At 43.4% G+C, this 21,813-nt stretch overlaps 2 protein-coding genes across 2 annotated transcripts; one reads left to right on the top strand and one right to left on the bottom strand.

Moving 5' to 3' along the window:
• Window positions 1–17,224: 17,224 nt before the first annotated feature.
• Window positions 17,225–19,141, top strand: LOC109211326 (uncharacterized isomerase BH0283-like). Its single transcript, XM_019374859.1, has 6 exons — window positions 17,225–17,310; window positions 17,378–17,575; window positions 17,716–18,012; window positions 18,221–18,388; window positions 18,603–18,686; window positions 18,929–19,141. Exons 1-6 carry the CDS (start codon window positions 17,281–17,283, stop codon window positions 19,034–19,036), a joined length of 885 nt encoding a protein of 294 aa, XP_019230404.1. The 5' UTR covers window positions 17,225–17,280; the 3' UTR covers window positions 19,037–19,141.
• A 60-nt stretch (window positions 19,142–19,201) lies between these two features.
• On the bottom strand, window positions 19,202–21,291 carry LOC109211325 (basic 7S globulin-like). The gene is made up of 2 exons (XM_019374858.1): window positions 20,667–21,291; window positions 19,202–20,035 (listed from the first exon to the last, which is right to left on the bottom strand). Exons 1-2 carry the CDS (start codon window positions 21,252–21,254, stop codon window positions 19,304–19,306), a joined length of 1,320 nt encoding a protein of 439 aa, XP_019230403.1. The 5' UTR covers window positions 21,255–21,291; the 3' UTR covers window positions 19,202–19,303.
• Between the last annotated feature and the right edge of the window lie 522 nt (window positions 21,292–21,813).

The raw sequence follows: 21,813 nt of genomic DNA on the forward strand, positions 1-21,813 counted from the left end.
ATTTATCCTCGAGAGGCTGCAGAACCTTTAGGAAAACTTCACATTCTTGAATTCTTATCGTGCGTCCTTGATTCAGCTTGAAAAGTAACTCTTGAAATTCCTCCCACGCGTTCGCATGTGCGCATGAGCGCTCAGTATCAGTTATGCCTTGATGGCTTGTGATTCCCCGATCGAGGGGCGAGTTGTGATCTCTGTGAGCTTGATGTTGGACCAGTTTGGAGGACTTGAGGCCGAATCTTTGCCTATGACTTGACAACCGAGGTGCTGATTGTGTGAGCAAGTGTTCTGAACTTATATGTTCGGTATTGTCCCTATTAGTGGGAGTGACGGCTAGTTAGCTACGTGATGAGTATGTTAGTACTGCGAGATGTATCTATGTGGCTTGGAAGTGACGAGGAAGGTCTGCTGGATGATAGATGAACTATTAAGTGTATGATTTCCATTGTGATTGGATGTGTAGCTCCGAGTTATGGGCGCGTGAAGAATCTTTTCGTGTCCCCTGGTTGGGAGTGAAGTAAATTTTATGTTGCGGTATGAGTTCAGACTCAGGAAGATTAAGTGGCTGAGTAATGTGTATGATGATGGAAGGTATACAGAAATGTTATAGNAAGTTGACTTGGTTAGTATTAGGGGAATAGAAGGATTTCATTTTGCGGTATCGGAGTGCCAATGAGGCACGGGTGGTTTTGTTCGTTAGGTCAGGTAAGTTGCAGTTCGAATAAGAGTGAATGACTTTCGAGAATGGTTCTAATGTGTTCAAGATTCTACAGGGAACAATCAGGTATCTTAAGGTTGTGTATGTGGTTAGAGACTGTGTTTCATTGGAAGAGGACAAGACTTGTAGTATTTTTATGTTAATTATGGGATTCTGTGTATCAGTATCAGGAAAGTAAAGGTAACGGATTTAGATTCGCGGGAAGTTCTTCAGAGTAAAGTATTCTGGAATGTGGTATTTCTGGGAATATTTGAGAGAGTATTCAGCGGCTTATGGGTCTTAGACAGTGTGGTCTTATGCTTGGGTCTCGTGTGGTAAGCCTGGGTTGAGGCATTGTGGTGCTACAGCAAGAGGGAATATCAAGCTGATGATGAATTGGAAGAAAATTTAGATAGATAGAGTAGCTTGATAATAGACCGAATCGGTATGGTAAGGATATGATTAATTCTTTGTGTGTGTTCGAGGTAATGGGTTCCTACAGGTATTTTGCAGCAATGCTCTTGGGTTTTGATGGCTTGCTTAGCTTGGTCTAGATAGAAGGATTCAGTCCTGGTGGTTTAATTTGTGCAAACGGAATTGGGAGATTTCTTGTTGATTTCTACCGTGGTTGGAGAGGTGCATTTTCTACGAATATGAGAGGCATGGGATGTGTAATGATTTTCTTCTAGATGGGATCAACGGAAGTTCTTGACTAGTTGAGTGCGAAGATATCTGTGGCTCGGTAGGGAGATAAAAGTTTTCATGTTATCCTTGGATGGTATGGTATATGCGGTATGTTGTGGAGGATCGAGACTGGCGTGTTCTAGGTTACAATTCAGTTCTGAAAGGAAGTTCATAAAACTCTTAGGCAACGGGTAGCCTCAGATAATCAAGGAAATGGTACCGCTAATTGGAAGTGATTTGACGAGAGTATATGTCTCAGAAAAAGGGTAATGTGATTAAACTGATGATACTTCGGTAGTATTGCGGCATTTTCTTGTTGGATCGACTGGTGGTATTCGAGTTTGCTTGGTGGCATAGAAGAATTTTTGAGTATCTGTCCTGAAATGACTGGGTATTGGAGTTGCTCCCTCTATTCGGACGGCGGAATTGGGATCGGATATGGTGATTCATGTGCCCTGTGGATTGGAGACAGAAGTTCTTATATTCAGGCTAGGTTGTGGTTGTGGACTGTGTGTATCGGCACTGTTTAGCGACTATCGGGATTTGGGAGGCCCGAGTGGATCTTTCGTTTCTTGGTATGTTAGATATTGGATATGATATTGGGGTCAGACTGGTTGTCCCCGTGTTGGATTATTCTGGACTATTGCGCCACGGGCTATGCCGGAAATGCCACGGGTTGAGTGGCGAGGTGTGTCAGAGTATATCTTTGTAGAGTGGTTTTATATTTCGAAGACCCACCGAACGGCTGGGAAGGATTTCCTTTCTCAATGGGGCCTTCGTGATGGATGTCAGTGCAGAGGTTTCTACCATTGATTCAGTTCCGGTGTTGAGGGACTTTTCGGATTCGTTTCTTATGGCCGGGCATGTCACCGGGCGAGGTTGTGGATTTCGGTATTGATTTGGTGCCGAGCACTGTATCGTATGGCTACGGTAGGAGTTGTAGTAGTGGAAGGAGCAGCTTCAGGCTTCCTTGATAATGAGTTCATTGGCAGGCCAATGTGGATGCGTGTTCTAGCTTGAGTCGGCTTGGTTGGCCCCGAATTATATTGTTGAGGGATAGGTTGATTCGATCGTTTTTGAGCTTGTTGGTGATCTGGGGATATCTATGAGTTGCTTTTTTGTGTTGCGGGACGTTATGATTTGTTGGTTATGGGCACATATGGTGCGGTTCCATTGGGGTTTCATAGTGGAAGTCGAGTCGGAAGAGTAATTGGGAGTTGCTCGGTGAATGACGTACCGGTTATGTTCTATCGGGTTTGCATGGTGTATGTTATTTGTTTCACCGTGGGTGTAATGATTTGCTATGGTTCTAGACATCAATTAAGCATGGTTGTCGATTTTGAGCATAGTGACTTGAGTGTTTCATGTGGAGCAGTATTTGGATAGGATCGCGCGTTGCAGCAAAGCTGTGTGGAAATATGACCTTGCGGGTCAAATTTGTGTGTTCTATTTCAATGATGTGAGACGGGTTCTCAGCTGTGCGATGTGATGATATTGGTGAGCTTGCGGTACGGCTCTTTCTTTTGAGTCGGTTTCATGATGTGAGTATGTTCGGATTGTTGCTTATTGGTGCGCGGACTGCGCAAGTTGTGGCCTTAGCCTGTCTTGGTGTGTCATGTCACCAGAGTAATTGTGTTGGAGTAGATGAGAGTGTTGGTGCCTGTAATGAATACAAACGGATTCGATTTCAGCATGTTTGATGGGTAAATATCGAGGTTCGGTTCAGAAATTTGCTATGGTCCTTGCCAAAGGAGAAGTAACCTTATGGATGACTGATCTGAGAGATGGTTATGATTTATTGCGTATTTCATTTATCGTTGGCAGTATATGAAAGTGTTGGAATGAGACTTTAGCTAATAAGAGGTTTTCTATAGGTATTTGGTTGTTATGGGCAGTTGCTGTGAATGGAAGTTATCGCTGTATGTGTTGAGTTATGTGGTATATCATAGAATTGCAGCTGAGGTTGCAGGCATGGGCTATTACAGCTGGTTCGGGATTATTCCGAGTATAGGTGTGAGGTTTTGATCGTATTGATGGTTTTAGAAGTGAAAATGTGGTTCTATTATTTATGGGCTAGACTGGATTATGTGATTTTAGTTGAAATGTGTTATCGGACCTATATGAGATAGGGTGACGTGGGATCACCCCCGGTTATATGCTTGGTAAGGTTATTCAGCTATTGGTTGGCTTCTAGAACAACTCTGGAAACGTTCGAGGCCGAACGTGTGTTTAAGTGGGGGAGGATGTAACGATCCAACCGGTCGTTTTGAGCTTTTGCACTTTGATCGCCAGTTCTCGGGCATGTCTTGCCCCGTGTTATGTATTATGACTAATGTAGATCATTGGTTTTGGTTTTCAGGAAAATTTGGAATGAATTTGAAAGAAACAGTCTCAGTTGAAAGCTTTGAATTTGGAAGGTTTGACCAAGAGTTGACTTATTTGTATATGAGCTCGGATTGGAATTTTTGTGATTTGGTTAGCTTCGTTAGATGATTTATCACTTAGGAGCGTGATCGGAATTGGTTTTGGAAGTCCGGTGTAGAATTAGGCTTGAATTGGCGAAGTTAGTATTTTGACGATTTCCGGTTGATAGGTGAGATTTTGATCCGAGGGTCGGAATGGAATTCTGAGAGTTGCTGTAGCTTCGTTATGTCATTTGTGATGTGTGTGCAAAATTTCAGGTCATTCGGACGTCGTTTGGTCGAGTTTTTGATCGAATGCGTGTTTCGGAAGTTTTAGAAGAACTTAGGCTTGAATTCAACGTAATTTGATGGTTTTGGTGTTGTTTGAGGCGTTTTAATGATTGGAACAAGTTTGAATGATGTTATAGGAGGTGTTGGTGTTTTTGGTTGAGGTCCCGGGGGCCTCGGGGTGATTTCAGATGGTTAACGGGAAGTTTTGGACTTGTGAAATTGGAAATTTGCTGCTGCTTCTGGTATTTTCGCTTCTGCGGAATTGGGACCGCAGAAGCGGTATCGCAGGAGCGAGGAGGAAGCCGCAGAAGCGGAGTCGCAGGTGCGAAAGGCGAGCCGCAGATGCGAGTTTTGGGCTCGAAGCTGTTTCCGCAGAAGCGGACGAGGAGCCACATCTGCGAAGGCGCAGATGCGGAATTTTAGTCGCAGAAGCGATCCCTAGGAGTAGTGATTTCCGCAGAAGCGGAACTTTGGCCGCAGAAGTGACTTTTGACTGCAGGTGCGATTTTGCCTGGGCAGAATATTTAATTGGTCTTCTTCGCGAACTTTTGAGGGTTTCTCATTTCTAACTTCGGACTTGGAGAATTGTGAAAATTTCTGAGTTTCGAGAAGTGGGCCCGGGGCTCGGGATTTGCTAATTTCGGGATTTTTGATATTTTTCGATTGTTTTCGCTTGGGCTTTGTTCCCTTAGCATATTGTGACGTATTCGTTCTGGTTTTGGATAGATTCGACGTGCGTGGAGGCCGATTCGAGGGGTAAAGGCGTTGTGAGCTAGAGATATCGCCGGTTCGAGGTGAGTAATGATTGTAAATGATATCCTGAGGGTTTGAAACCCCGTATTTTCACATCGTAGTGCTATATTGAGGTGACTTGCACGCCGCATAGCGAGCGTGGGGTAGAGCACCGTTGGGGATTGTGACTTAGTCTGTCCCGAATGATGAATTTACTGCGTATTTGACTGAAATTTACTTGTTATCATCATAATTTGGGCTTCGTGCCATATTTGGGCTTCGTGCCAGCTATTTGAACCCTTCGGGGATTGTTGTTGAAAATTCCTCACTGTTTTAATTATATACTTGAAATCAGTCACGTATTTTCCACTGTCTTAAGACTCAGCCAAGTTTATTTTACGTTAACACTTGAAAAGATATTTCTAACAATATTTGGGCTGAGCATCATATTTTACTGTTGCCCTAGTGGCTTATGTGATTTTGACTGAGTAAAGCCGAGGGCCTGCATTGTGAGGATACTTTTGGATCGGGTTGCGCGCCGCAGCAATGCTATACTGATATTGATATGAGACCGAGGGCCTAGATTGATGCCACGAGATGGCTTGATATTGCGCTTGGGCTGTAAGGGGCCCCTCCCGGAGTGTGCACACCCCCAGTGAGCGCCGTCGACGATAAACGGATCGGGTTGCACGCCGCAGCGGTATGTGGAGCGGGCTGCACGCCGCAGCGGTACTGGTATTGTTCTATGTGTTTACTTTATTTTATTTGTCTGCCATTATCTGTTGTCTGTGCTACTTCATGCAATATTTACCTGATTGTCTGGCATCATCTGATGAATGAGTGTTGTGCCCGAGGGGCGGATTTCTGTGCTTATCTACACTATTTGTTTGCATTCATTTGTGTGACCGCTGAAAAAGTCATTTTCAAAAGAGGTTTAAACTGAGCTAAGATGTTTCTCTAAAGATTTCACAGCTTCACTGTTTTCTCAAAGGGCTTTACACTGCTTCATTGTTTTTTACCTTTATTACTCACTGAGTTGGAGTACTCACTTTACTCCTTGCACCTCGTGTGCAGATGCAAGTATTTATCCTCCCTTTAGCGGGTTTTGGCTGATCAGAGGCAGAGTTATAGGAGTTAGCGAGGTGACTGCCAGCGTTCGCAACACCATTGTTCTCTCTTTTGTTCATTATTCCGGTTTAGGTGTATTTTAGACCTTGTAGATGGATTTACACTCTAATAGATGCTCGTGACTTGTGACACTCCGATTAGGGCTGTGTTGGGTAGTAATTCCGCTAATTAATATCAATAAATCATATTTAAACTGCTTATGAACTGTTTAACTGCTTAAAAGAGGTGTTCTGTAATGGTCTGGCTGGCCTTGTCTTCACGAGAGGCGCCATCACGACCGGAGCGGGGTTTGGGTCGTGACAAGATTTTCATGGGGGAAATTGGGTATTTTGGGTAGAACCTAGGTTTTTCAAAAATTGGGGATTTGGACCTCGATTTGAGGTCCGATTTCAAAACAAATTACTCCCTCCGTTCCAGTTTATGTGAACCTATTTCCTTTTTGGTCCGTTCCAAAAAGAATGAACCCTTTCTAAATTTGGAAATAATTTAGCTTAAACTTACAATTCTACCCTTACTGAGAAGCTTTTATAACCACACAATACTCTGGGCCCCTGTTTGACTTGTTTAGGACCACAAATTTCAAAAGTCTTCATTTTTTCTTAAACTCGGTGCCCAGTCAAACAGGTTCACATAAATTGGAACGGAGGGAGTACATATCTGAGTTCGTGGGGGAATGGGTAATCGGGTATTGGTTCGAACCTCGGGTTTTGACCACGTGGGCCCGGGGCAATTTTGACTTTTTGGGTAAAACTTTGGAAAAACTCATTTTCATGCATTCAAATTGATTCATTTAGCGTTTATTGATGTAATTAAGTAATTTGTGATTAGATACGAGCGAATTGGCGATGGAATCAAGGGGTAAAGCTATAATTGAAACTTGAGTTGGTCGTGGAAGTTCGAGGTAAGTGTTTGGTCTAACCTTAGCTTGAGGGATTAGGAGTTGAGTCCTATTTGCTATTTGGTAATTGTTGAGTACGATGTATAGGCATGGTGACGAGTATCTAAACGTTGGTGTCTAGCATGACCGTGAGTCTTTAAATTGTGAATATCTTGACTTCGTGGTATCTTTCATGCCTTGGTGATGGTTTATATTTGTTGTGAAAATCTTGTGGAAGGAAATTGTGACCTTTGAACATCGAGGAGCATTGGCTCAAGTTATATTACAAATTGTGAAAGTATATTAGATGATTGAACCCTTTGGAGCACTGGCTCAAGTGGTAAAGTGAGTTATGAAATAAAAGTGAAAGAAAGAGAAAGAGTTATTAAATCGTTCCCTTGCCGGGATATTGTTGTTTGTTGATTATCTCCCTTGCCGGGATGTTGAGAATATTGATGTTGTTCCCTTGCCGAGATTTAATTGTTTAATTGTGTTCCCTTGCCGGGATTTCTATCATTATTTTGTTTATTTCCTTGCCCCTTTGTTTGTGATTGTTGTTTGGGTGACGAAGAGTGTTAAAGCACGAAGGGTGATGCCGTGTATTATTTTCTATTGTGAGGAAAGAGTGTAAAGCACGAAGGGTGATGTCGTGCCGCACGATGTACCATTCCGTGCCAATTCTATTGATTATATGTGAGGAAAGAGAGTAAAAGCACGAAGGGTGATGTCGTGCACGTTTTTATTATATCATTGCTTGGTGAGGATGAGAGTAAAAGCACGAAGGGTGATGCCGTGCACTTATTAATTTCTGATTCTTGTTGACATTTTAGTTATGTTGTTCCTTTCCTTACTTGATGCTTTATTTGGAACTGTTATCTCCCCCGCAGCATGTTCCCCCCTCCCATCTTTACTTGTTTATTTCTACTTTATTTTCCGCTATATATTATATAACTGCACAAGTTTATTTGGTAGTCTGGTCCTAGCCTCGTCACTACTTCGCCGGGGTTAGGCTAGGCACTTACCAGCACATGGGGTCGGTTGTGCTGATACTACACTCTGCACTGTGTGCAGATCCAGGAGCAGCTTTCGGACAGTAGTTGGAGGGCTTCCTTCAGTCCACCCGGAGACCCAAGGTAGACCTGCAGGCATCCGCAGGCCCTAGCGTCTCCCTCTATCTCTATTCCCTGTTTCATTTTCTTCGTTCAGAAACGGTTTATTGTGTTTTCTTCAGACCTTGTATGTAGTGAATCTTAAACAGTCTGTGACACTGTGACACCAGATTTTGGGTATTTGAGGTTTTAAAAGTTGTAATAGACGTAGTCTTAAGATATATAACTGTTGACTTCCGCTTATTTATCTAAAAATTCCGTTGTTATCATATTATCGTCTGGTATCTTATTAAAGAGAAGAAATATGAAAGTGTAGTAGTTATGTAAGGTTGGCTTGCCTAGCTCCCATTAGTAGGCGCCATCACGACTCCCGAGGGTGGGAAATCCGGGTCGTGATAAGTTGGTATCAGAGCTCTAGGTTACATGGGTCTCACGGTTCACAGACAAGCTTAGTAGAGTCTGAGGGATCGGTACAGAGACGTCTGTATTTATCCCCCCAGAGGCTACAGAGTTAGGAAAAATTTCACATCTTTGCTTTCCTGTCGTGCGGTTTGGTTTCTCAATGCTGATTGAATTTCCACTCTGTTCTCTCGCAGATGCAGTGAACGTGCGCATCCTGATCCGCTGACCAGCAGCCCGAGCCCCCAGCAGCAGCCCCCTTGAGGGGCAGAGGGCGAGGCCGAGGCCGTGCTAGAGGCAGAGGTCGGGGCAGAGCTCAGCCCAGAGCAACAGCACCAGCAACGGAGCCTCAGGTTGATTTTGACGATAAGGTTCCGGCCTCAGCAGCTCCAGTGGGCCCAGCTCAGGTCCCAGAGGGGTTTATTGCTACCCCAGTTCTTCAGGACGCTCTGGTCCGTCTAGTGGGCCTCATGGAGAGTGTCACCAGGGCAGGTTTACTTCCTGTAGCACCAGCCGTCTCTCAGGCTGGAGGAGGAGCCCAGACTCCTGCTACTCGCACTCCGGAGCAGGTAGCTCCCTAGTTTCAGACTCCAGCAGCTCAGCCAGTTGGAGCGGTTCAGCCGGGTGTGGTAGCTCAGACCGGCGATGGTGCAGCCATGTCTGCCGATGCTTTGTGAAGATTGGACAGGTTTACCAAGCTCTTCACTACTACCTTCAGCGGTGCATCTACTGAGGATCCCCAGGATTATCTGGACAGTTGTCACGAGGTTCTTCGAAACATGGGGATTGTTGAGTCCAATGGGGTTGATTTTGCTACATTTCTCTTGTCTGGATCCGCCAAGACTTGGTGGAGGGATTATTGCTTAGCTAGACCAGCAGGATCGCCAGCCTTGACCTGGGAGCAGTTCACATAGCTATTTGTGGAGAAGTTTCTCTCTATTACACAGCGAGAGGCTTATCGGAGGCAGTTCGAGCGCCTTCAGCAGGGATCCATGACTGTCACCCAGTACGAGACCAGATTCATAGATTTGGCTCGCCATCCCTTATTATACATCCCACTGAGAGGGAGAGAGTGAGACGGTTTATTGATGGACTCATTCAGCCGATTCGTCTCCAGATGGCTAGAGAGGCTAGGAGTGAGATATCGTTCCAGGAGGCGGCCAATGTGGCCCGGAGAGTTGAGATGGTACTATCACGGGGGGGTGGTCATGGAGCGGATAAGAGGCCCCGTCATTCAGGAAGATTCAGTGGTACCTCATCTGGAGGTAGAGATTCATATGGTAGAGGCCATCCTCCTAGGCCCTTTCAGTCTGCCCTTCAGGTTTCTCACGGTGCTTCAGGTGGCCGTGGTTCTCGCATGCAGTATTCTGATTAGCAACCCTACAGTGCACCACCAGCTCCCATCAGTGCACCACCGATCTAGAGTTTTCGGGGAGGTCATTCAGGTCGCTAGGGTCAATCTCAGTTTCCTCAACCGCAGCATTCTGGTGGATGTTATGAGTGTGGTGAGTATGGTCATATCCGGAGGGCTTGTCCGAGGTTGGTGGGTACTCAGTCCCAGCAGCAGGGTTCCCGTGCTATGATTCAGGCACCAGATGTTCCACAGACCGCTCAGCCAGCTAGGGGCGGGGGTAGAGGAGCTAGAGATGGAGGTAGAGGATTTAGAGGTGGAGCTCAGACCGCTAGAGGTGGAGTCCAGCCAGCTGCAGGCCGTCCCAGAGAGGTAGTCCATGGTGGTGGGGCCCAGCCCCGATGTTATGCTCTTCCAGCCAGGCCCGAGGCTGAGGCTTCAGATGCGGTTATCACAGGTACTGTTCTGGTTTGTGATAGAGATGCTTCAGTGTTATTTGATCTAGAGTCTACATACTCGTATGTGTCATCTTATTTTGCACCGTATCTGGTTATGCCTAGTGATTCTCTGAGTGTCCCTGTATATGTGTCTACCCCGATGGGTAATTCTATCGTGGTAGATCGAGTCCATCGTTCTTGTATTGTGGTGATTGGGGGTCTTGAGACTTGGGTAGATTTGTTGCTTCTAGACATGGTTGACTTGATGTTATATTGGGGATGGACTGGTTATCACCTTACCACGCTATCTTGGACTGTCATGCCAAGACTGTGACTTTGGCCTTACCGGGTTTGCCTCGTTTAGAGTGGAGAGGGACTCTTGGTCATTCTACCCGCAGTGTTATCTCGTATGTGAAGGCTCGGCGTATGGTCAAGAAGGGGTATTTGGCCTATTGGGCATATGTTCGTGATTCTAGTGCTGAGGTTCCCTCTATTGATTCTGTGCCCGTTGTTCCTGAGTATCCTGAGGTATTCCCTTCAGACCTGTCGGGTATGCCGCCCGATAGGGATATTGACTTTTGCATTTATGTGGCTCCGGGCACTCAGCCCATTTCTATCCCGCCATATCGTATGGCCCCGCCTGAGTTGAAAGAGTTAATGGAACAGTTGCAAGATTTGCTTGAGAAGGGTTTTATTAGGCCCAGTGTTTCACCTTGGGGTGCGCCGATGCTGTTTATTAAAAAGAAGGATGGGTCAATGAGAATGTGTATTGATTACCGGCAATTGAACAAGGTTACAATCAAGAANCAATATTTGGGCTGAGCATCATATTTTACTGTTGCCCTAGTGGCTTATGTGATTTTGACTGAGTAAAGCCGAGGGCCTGCATTGTGAGGATACTTTTGGATCGGGTTGCGCGCCGCAGCAATGCTATACTGATATTGATATGAGACCGAGGGCCTAGATTGATGCCACGAGATGGCTTGATATTGCGCTTGGGCTGTAAGGGGCCCCTCCCGGAGTGTGCACACCCCCAGTGAGCGCCGTCGACGATAAACGGATCGGGTTGCACGCCGCAGCGGTATGTGGAGCGGGCTGCACGCCGCAGCGGTACTGGTATTGTTCTATGTGTTTACTTTATTTTATTTGTCTGCCATTATCTGTTGTCTGTGCTACTTCATGCAATATTTACCTGATTGTCTGGCATCATCTGATGAATGAGTGTTGTGCCCGAGGGGCGGATTTCTGTGCTTATCTACACTATTTGTTTGCATTCATTTGTGTGACCGCTGAAAAAGTCATTTTCAAAAGAGGTTTAAACTGAGCTAAGATGTTTCTCTAAAGATTTCACAGCTTCACTGTTTTCTCAAAGGGCTTTACACTGCTTCATTGTTTTTTACCTTTATTACTCACTGAGTTGGAGTACTCACTTTACTCCTTGCACCTCGTGTGCAGATGCAAGTATTTATCCTCCCTTTAGCGGGTTTTGGCTGATCAGAGGCAGAGTTATAGGAGTTAGCGAGGTGACTGCCAGCGTTCGCAACACCATTGTTCTCTCTTTTGTTCATTATTCCGGTTTAGGTGTATTTTAGACCTTGTAGATGGATTTACACTCTAATAGATGCTCGTGACTTGTGACACTCCGATTAGGGCTGTGTTGGGTAGTAATTCCGCTAATTAATATCAATAAATCATATTTAAACTGCTTATGAACTGTTAACTGCTTAAAAGAGGTGTTCTGTAATGGTCTGGCTGGCCTTGTCTTCACGAGAGGCGCCATCACGACCGGAGCGGGGTTTGGGTCGTGACAAGATTTTCATGGGGGAAATTGGGTATTTTGGGTANAGGCTACTATCGTCGGTTCGTGGAGGGGTTTTCATCTATTGCAGCCCCGATGACCAGGTTGACCCAGAAGGGTGCCCAGTTCAGGTGGTCGGATGAGTGTGAGGCGAGCTTTCAGAAGCTCAAGACAGCTCTGACTACGGCACCGATGTTGGTTTTGCCCACAGGTTCAGGGCCTTATACAGTTTATTGTGATGCTTCCCGTATTGGGCTTGGTGCAGTGTTGATGCAGGATGACAAGGTCATTGCCTATGCTTCGCGGCAATTGAAGATTCATGAGAAGAACTATCCGGTTCATGATTTGGAGTTGGCAGCCATAGTTCACGCATTGAAGATTTGGAGGCATTATCTGTATGGCGTGGCATGTGAGGTATTCACGGATCACAAGAGTCTTCAGTATTTGTTCAAGCAAAAGGAGTTGAATTTGAGGCAGAGGAGGTGGTTGGAGTTGTTGAAAGATTATGATATTACCATCTTATATCATCCGGGAAAGGCCAATGTGGTGGGCGATGCTTTGACTAGGAAGTCAGCCAGTATGGGCAGTCTTGCTTACATTCCGGTCGGTGAGAGACCGCTTGCTTTAGATGTTCATGCTTTAGCCAATCAGTTCGTGAGACTGGATGTTTCTGAGCCCAGTCGTGTGTTAGCTTGCACGGTCGCCCGTTCTTCATTATTGGAGCGTATTCGTGATCGGCAGTATGATGATCCCCGTTTGTGTGTCCTGAGAGACACGGTGCAGCACGGAGGTCCCAAGCAGGTTACCTTAGATGATGATGGAGTTCTGAGATTGTAGGGTCAAGTTTGTGTGCCTAATGTGGAGGGGCTCCGAGAGTTGATTTTAGAGGAGGCCCATAGCTCCCGGTACTCTATTCATCTGGGCGCCGCAAAGATGTATCAGGATTTGCGGCAGCATTATTGGTGGCGTACGATGAGAAGGATATTGTTGCATATGTAGCTCGATGCTCGAATTGTCAACAGGTTAAGTACGAGCATCAGAGGCCTGGTGGTTTATTTCAGAGGATTGAGCTTCCCAAGTGGAAGTGGGAGCGGATCACTATGGACTTCGTTACTGGACTCCCGCAGACTCGGAAGAAGTTCAAAACAGTATGGGTCATTGTTGATAGGCTGACCAAGTCAGCGCATTTCATTCCTGTGGCAGTCTCCTATTCTTCTGAGAGGTTAGCTGAGATCTACATTCAGGAGATTGTTCGCCTTCATGGTGTGCCCGTATCTATCATTTCAGACCGGGGTACACAGTTTACCTTGCGTTTCTGGAGAGCAGTTCAGCGAGAGCTGGGCACACGGGTTGAGTTGAGCACAGCATTTCATCCCCAGACGGACGGACAGTCCGAGCGGACTATTCATATTTTGGAGGATATGCTCCGAGCTTGTGTCATTGACTTTGGAGGTTCGTGGGATCAGTTTTTGCCTTTAGCAGAGTTTGCCTACAACAACAGCTACCAGTCGATCATTCAGATGGCTCCTTATGAGGATTTATATGGTAGGCGGTGTCGGTCTCCGGTTGGGTGGTTTGAGCCGGGAGAGGCTCGGTTGTTGGATACGGATCTGGTTCAGGAGGCCTTGGACAAGGTCAAGATTATTCAGAGAGATAGGCTTTGTGCAGCTCAGTCCAGGCAAAAGAGTTATGCAGACCACAAGGTTCGAGATGTGGCTTTTACGGTCGGTGAGCAAGTATTGCTCCGAGTGTCGCCTATGAAGGGCGTGATGAGATTTGGGAAGAAGGGCAAGCTTAGCCCTAGGTTCATTGGTCCATTTGAGATTCTTGATCGAGTGGGAGAGGTGGCTTATAGACTTGCATTGCCGCCAAGCTTATCAGTCGTGCATCCAATGTTCCATGTGTCCATGCTTCGGAGGTATCACGGTGATGCATCCCACGTATTAGATTACAGCACTGTCCAGTTGGACAAGGACTTGTCTTACGAGGAGGAGCCGGTGGCTATTCTAGACCGGCAGGTTCGTCAGTTGAGGTCGAAGAGTTTTCCTTCTGTTCGTGTTCAGTGGAGAGGTCAGCCTCCTGAGGCATCGACCTGGGAGTCCGAGTCCGATATGCGGAGCCGTTATCCCCATCTTTTCCCCGACTCAGGTACCTCCTTCTTCTATCCGTTCGAGGACGAACGATTGTTTTAGAGGTGGAGAATGTGATGACCCAAACGGTCATCACTTGTTTTAAATTAAATTCTATGTTTCCGAGGCCTTGAAAACCTCATTTAGAGTCACCTTGATTTGCGTGCGTAGTCCGGGCGCGTAGCCAGAATGCTTAAATATGGAAATCTATGAAAAATTATAAATTTTGGCTAAAAAATGAATAAATTTGACTCCGGTCAACATTTTTGGTAAACGGACCCGGACCCGTGATTTGACGGTCCCGGAGGGTTCGTAGGAAAATATGGGACTCGGGCATATTCCCGGAATCAAATTCCGAGGTCCCAAGCCCGAGAAATGAATTTTTAAAAGGAGATTATTTTCTGAAATTGTTTAAGGAAATTTGAAATGAAATTTGATTAGAACGTGTTGGTATCGGGCCCGTATTTTGGTTCCAGCGCCCGGTACAGGTCTTATATATGATTTAAGATGTTTCTGTGAAATTTGGTGAGAAACGGACGTTGTTTGACGTAATCCGGACTTAAATTGCTAAATTTGATACTTTATGAAGTTGAGAGGAGTTCGTTGATTTTGAGGTTTAATTCGTTGTTGTTAAGGTCATTTTGGCGATTTGATCGCACGGATAAGTCCCTATGATGTTTTTGAGTTAATATGCACATCTGGTTTGGAGTTCCAAGGGCTCGGGTGAGTTTCGGGTAGGTCCCGGGATGTCTTAGGCTTAAAAATCACAAATGTTGCAGGTTCAGAGAAATTGTAGATCTCTGAACCCGCTAGTGCGGTCCGCGAGAAATCGCGTGCGACCGTGGAAGGGGCAATGCGGTCCGCGATCGACTTAGTGCGGTGCGCGATGGAGGGTTGTGCGGCCGCAGTCGACTTTGTGCGGTCCGAATAGGGTCTCAGGAAGAGCTGTGCGGCCGCAGCCCGTTTTGTGCGGTCTGCACAGGGATTCTGAGACTGTGTACCCTCAGGAAAAGGCTGTGCGGCCGCGGTCCGCATCGGGATTCCGAGAGGTATATAAATAGACGGGATTTTCAGTCATTTTTCATTTTTCAAAATCCTAAAAACATAAGAGGCGATTTTTCAAACAACCTTTCTTCTCCAAAATATTGGTAAGTGATTTCTAACTTATTTTCTTCACTCCTTAACATCTTTTAACATGATTTCAACTTAAAATCAAAGATTTTCATGGGGGAAATTGGGTGTTTTGGGTAGAACCTATATTTTTCAAAAATTCGGGATTTGAACCTCGATTTGAGGTCCGATTTCAAAACAAATTACATATTTGAGCTCGTGGGGGAATGGGTAATCGGGTTTTGGTACGAACCTCGGATTTTGACCACGTGGGCCCGGGGCAATTTTGACTTTTTGGGTAAAACTTTGGAAAAACTCATTTTCATGCATTCAAATTGATTCATTTAGCGTTTATTGATGTAATTAAGTAATTTGTGATTAGATACGAGCGAATTGGCGGTGGAATCAAGGGGTAAAGCTATAATTGAAACTTGAGTTGGCCGTGGAAGTTCGAGGTAAGTGTTTGGTCTAACCTTAGCTTGAGGGATTAGGAGTTGAGTCCTATTCGCTATGTGGTAATTGTTGAGTACGACGTATAGGCATGGTGACGAGTATCTATACGTTGGTGTCTAGCATGACCGTGAATCTTCAAATTGTGAATATCTTGACTTCGTGGTATCTTTCATGCCTTGGTGATGGTTTATATTTGTTGTGAAAATCTTGTGGAAGGAAATTGTGACCTTTGAACATCGAGGAGCATTGGCTCAAGTTATATTACAAATTGTGAAAGTATATGAGATGACTGAACCCTTTGGAGCACTGGCTCGAGTGGTAAAGTGAGTTATGAAATAAAAGTGAAAGAAAGAGAAAGAGGTATTAAATCATTCCCTTGCCGGGATATTGTTGTTTGTTGATTATCTCCCTTGCCGGGATGTTGAGATTATTGATGTTGTTCCCTTGCCGGGATTTAATTATTTAATTGTGTTCCCTTGCCGGGATTTCTATCATTATTTTGTTTATTTCCTTGCCCCTTTATTTGTGATTGTTGTTTGGGTGAGGAAGAGTGTTAAAGCACGAAGGGTGATGCCGTGTATTGTTTGCTATTGTGAGGAAAGAGTGTAAAGCACGAAGGGTGATGCCGTGCCGCACGATGTACCATTTCGTGCCAATTCTATTGATTATATGTGAGGAAAGAGAGTAAAAGCACGAAGGGTGATGCCGTGCACGTTTTTATTATATCATTGCTTGGTGAGGACGAGAGTAAAAGCACGAAGGGTGATGCCGTGCACTTATTGATTTCTGATTCTTGTTGACATTTTAGTTATGTTGTTCCTTTCCTTACTTGATGCTTTATTTGGAATTGTTATCTTCCCCGTAGCATGTTCCCCCCTCTCATCTTTACTTGTTTATTTCTGTTTTATTTTTCGCTGTATATTATATAACTGCACAGGTTTATTTGGTAGTCTGGTCCTAGCCCCGTCACTACTTCGCCGGGGTTAGGCTAGGCACTTACCAGCATATGGGGTCGGTTGTGCTGATACTACACTCTGCACTGTGTGCAGATCCAGGAGCAGCTTTCGGACAGTAGTTGGAGGACTTCCTTCAGTCCACCCGGAGACCCAAGGTAGACCTGCAGGCGTCCGCAGGCCCTGGCGTCTCCCTCTATCTCTATTCCCTGTTTCATTTTCTTCGTTCCGAAACAGTTTATTGTATTTTCTTCAGACCTTGGATGTAGTGACTCTTAGACAGTCTGTGACACCAGATTTTGGGTATTTGAGGTTTTAAAAGCTGTAATAGACGTAGTCTTAAGGTATATAACTGTTGACTTCCGCTTATTTATTTAAAATTCCGTTATTATCATATTATCGTCTAGTATCTTATTAAAGAGAAGAAATATGAAAGTGTAGTAGTTACGTAAGGTTGGCTTGCCTAGCTCCCATTAGTATGTGCCATCACGACTCCCGAGGATGGGAAATTCGGGTCGTGACAGTCCTCCACCGGGCCACTCTCACGTTGTTTCGAATAACTTCATTCCTTAATTATAAGTTGTTGGCAAATGGAGTTTGATATTTGGTAACTTGATCGCCAAGAGCCATCCATTGACTAAGTGACTGCTTTATTAACTACTCCCTATAAAATCCTTAATATCTCGTGCTTATACCAGACCACCTATTTCTTCCTTAGACTAATCTTGTTACAATGGCCATGAAACCCGTGAAGTACTGTGTGGTAAGTAATTTCACTTATGTTTCTTGAATGGTATTTTCATTTTTTCAAATGGTTGTTTAACTCACAGGTGGATGCCTTCACTGAAGCAGCATTCAAAGGGAACCCAGCAGCAGTTTGCTTACTAGAAGAAGAGAAAGATGACAAATGGTTACAGTCTGTTGCTACTGAATTCAATATGTCTCAAACTGGTTTTCTCACTCCACTAATTACTTTATCTAAGGCTAACCCCACATTTGGCCTTCGTTGGTTCACTCCAGTTACAGAGGTCAGCCTATCTAGCTACCTCCTCTTTCAATTTCAGAACAACTGTTACTCAATTTGTTATTGGAAAAATGGAAATCCATAAGTTTGAAAGTGTTTCATAAGTTTCACTTTTTAGCAAGGAATTTCATTTGTGCTTTGCAGGTAGATCTATGTGGACATGCAACACTAGCAGCTGCACACTTTCTATTTTCCTATGGCATAGTTAAAACTGATACCATTGAGTTCTCAACAAAGTCAGGAATCTTAACTGCCAAAAGAGTAGCAGAAGCCAAAGCTTCAAATTCTCAGGACGATTGGCCAACAGGTTACTCAATTGAATTGGACTTTCCTGTTGTCCAAGTAGCCGAGAAGAATTCTGCTGATGTTGCTGCAATTTCTGAAAGCTTGAATGGTGCATCTGTGGCTGAGATCAATGAGACATCTCAGGGCTATTATGTTGTACGTATTATTAATTACTCCTTTTATATTTCCACTAGTGCATAAAGATAAAAATTCATGCAAGTCTCCTTTACCAAGGTACAAACATGAAGGACATACAAGAAAGAACGAAAAGGAAATTGCTTTCAATCTTAGGACAAGGCATCGTAGGCAAATTTTAATTAAAATTAGCCCTTCCTAGGGATATGAAGAAATTTAGTTTTTGCAGATATTGCTCCCGTCAGGAGAGGCAGTGGCGGAATGCAAACCTCAGTTTGCTCAAATAATGAATTGCCCTGGCGCTGGCAGAGGAATAATAATAACTGGACCTGCTCCAACGGGTTCTGGCTTTGATTTCTATAGTCGCTACTTCTGGCCAAAGTTCGGAATCAATGAGGTATACACTAATAAATTGCGTTCAATCAGATCAGATCATAGTCAATGAAAAGGGTAGTGCTGAATTTGCACAACCTATAGAATTAAGCCAATTATATACTAGATATTATTTATCATACCTTGGACAACTACAGGTCTCTATATGTTGGTATAGCTCATGCTTCTTATATATCTCACCTATCATATTTTTGTTTTTTCAAACAAAAACTTTACAGGATCCTGTTTGTGGAAGTGCTCATTGTGCTTTGGCTCCTTATTGGCGTAAAAAGCTTGGCAAATGTGACTTTGTTGCTTTATCGGTACTTCCTCTTTTGTACCAATGAAAAAGTTACGGGTTTATCTGAACCAGTAACTTTGGCTTAGGCCCTGTATATGTATTAAAAATCCAGCTAAATAAGTTTAAATCCTTGATCCGCCTGTGCTCCAGTGGGCATGAAAAAGCTCAAGCTGAAATTCTTATTCATGTGTTTATGCAATCTGGTACTTATACTAACCACAGTTGTTATCTTTTCCTATTGACTTGTATTATTTTGTGGTTCAGGCCTCAACTAGAGGTGGCGTTGTGAACGTGCATCTAGACGAGGAGAATCAGAGGGTATTTCTGAAAGGGAAAGCTGTTGCTGTCATGGAAGGTACTCTTCTCGTTTAATGTACGAGTGGAAATCCATGATTTTCATTCATCGCGCGGATACTATATATCATAAATTAAATAAAGTGGTGCAAGTACGTGTAATCTATATTGGTTTTTCCTATGTATTTCACTCTGAATTTTAGCGTATTCTTCTCTTGTTATATCAGAATAAAATGCTTGAAATTAATAGTAACAAAGACTGCATACCTTACAATATTCGTAAGTACATTCAAACTATATAATTAAAAACAAAACCAGGGTATAGTGTCTTGCTTTAGGTTAATTTCAACTCAAGTTACTAGCAGTGGTAAAGTTGAAATTGGAACATGTGGTGTTGTATGCCAAAACTGATGAACTAAACCCTAATCTCTGTTGTCTCAAATCAAATTGCAATAGATTGTCCTCCATTTGATGTCCCCCAATTATAATAGATGTCTTACTCTTAACCCCACCATCCAAAAATCCTAAACACCACACATCAACACCATCTCGAAATATCCTAACCATTGAATTTGATCCGAATATTCTCCAAAACACATCATCACCGTGCATCACGAGATCCACGGTCGGCACGGCTGGTCCCACCCTAGTCTCCATTACCTCATCTGCATTATAACAAACCTTAAATGGTTCCACAGGATTTGTTACTGTGAGGTTGAGCTTAGTTGATTGATCTACAAATGTCTCGGTGAATGCTTTGTAGATGCTACTGTGTAGTAAGGTGTATGGAGTTACGGTGCTCAGCTTGGTCCCACCGAAACCATGTTCATCAACGGCTAGAATCTTTCGGTTCAGTTGCACGGTGACACCGTTGACTTTTATGGAAGTCAAACTAATGAAATAGTCACTCTGAAATGCGTTCAAGAGAAGTGGAGTGAACCGGAGGGTTTTTGAGAGGTCAATTTCGGGCAGGAAGTAATACGGTCCAGGTGAACCGAAAAAAGCCACTCCAGGAGCTGAAGGTGAACCGGATAGACAGAGAGCAAATGTGCGTTCAGACGAAAAGGCAGTGCTAACCTGTAAAGATGAGCTTAAAGGTCTTAAATCAGCTCATATGAAGTATGAAGATTAACTCATATATATTTCCTCGTGCATACTGACATTAATTTCTTAAAAAAGACCTTTTTACGTCTTATAATAAGCTACGCAAAATAGTATAAAATCAGAACTTATTATAGTTAAATATATTTAGCTATTACCTGAAACTTTTTATATAATTTATAATTTTCTAATAATAATTATAGTCCTAACCAAATCATATGAATTGTTATTTAGTCCTAACCAAATGATATGAATTATTATTGTCCAGGTCGCTCCAGTAAAATATATTCCTATTATAAGAAAATTAGCTTTTCTATTGACATAGTAATCTACAATAAGACTAAAAAACGACCTAAAATAAATGTAATTCAAATGTTCATCATTTTATCTTCTGAATAGTATTTTCTTGGTTTCATTTTATATGATGATATTTGATCATCGCATATAATTTAAGGGAAAAAAACTTTAATACATATAAAAATTACTATAATAATTTCAAATATGTCATGAAATTTCAACAATATAAGAGTTTTAAAGTTGAAGAATTTTCAAAAATTGCAACGGCAGAGTCTAAGTTTTGAACAGAAGGCATCGGATACACTCTAACCTGTGCGGTGAGTGAGAATCTGGACCGGCCTAAACCGGCCAAACCGGCTACACCTTTCGTAAGGCCTTTCAACAAAGCCGACTTAGAGCAAGATAACAGGAACTCAGAAAAACTCCTGAGCTGACCCGGATTCCGGCCGTCAGTGACCGGCAACGCAAGCGAGTCAACAATAGCCTTTCCGGTCGACGATTTGTGTGTAACAGAATTTAAAGGAGAAAGAGTACAGGGATTATTAGAACAATCAGGGCTAGGAGAGTGAAAACACTTAGCACAAGCGCGTGAGCCAAGAGCAGAACACAAAGGGGAATCACAGGAGAGGATTCGGTAAGTAGACGAAATGTAGTTATTATTGGAACAATCAACCCAACTGAAAGAAGCGCCCAAATCAAGAAGGAGATTTGTGAGGTTTGGAGGGGTTTTGAGGTAAACTGAGAGCGAGTATAGACGAGTTGCATGGTCTTTGGTAATTGGTGATAGAACAGCTGAAAAGGTAGAAGAAATGAAGAGAGATGAAGCAAAGAAGAAAAGGGTGACGCTGATGAGTTTATTGGGAAGCATTTTCCTGTGAAGAAATTGGCATTCTAACATTTTTTTGTGAGGGAGAAGTGATCACTAGATCAAAGGAAAATTCAGTATTTAAACTTGATTTCAGATTTTTAACGCTAAACTATTTATTACTACATAACTTAAGATTTGTTGAAATTTTAGCAATTTTTCGAATAAATATATACCTTTTGTGTCAATTTATGTGATATATTTTGTCATATCAAAAAGAATTATATATTTTTATATTTTAAAAATAATTTAACTTTAAACTTTCATTTACCTTTAATGAGAAATTTATAGCCACACAAATATTTATGTCTTGTTTGAATTATAGGAGTAGTTTTTAAACGTCTTTCTTTTGAAGGGGAGCCTTGGAGCAAAAGCAAAGTTGTATCTATATAACCTATAGGTTACGAGTTCGAGCCGTAGAACTAGTCACTAATACTTGCATTAGGTTAGACTGTTTACATCACACTCCTTGAGATGTTACCCTTTCCCGAATCCTGCATGAATGCTGGGATACTTAGTGCACCGTACTGCCATTTTAAATGGCGAACATTGGCTCTATCCAGCCCTGCATTTGATGAGTGTTGGAGTACAA

Source organism: Nicotiana attenuata, unplaced genomic scaffold (assembly GCF_001879085.1).
Source record: "Nicotiana attenuata strain UT unplaced genomic scaffold, NIATTr2, whole genome shotgun sequence".
Classification (NCBI taxonomy): domain Eukaryota; kingdom Viridiplantae; phylum Streptophyta; class Magnoliopsida; order Solanales; family Solanaceae; genus Nicotiana; species Nicotiana attenuata.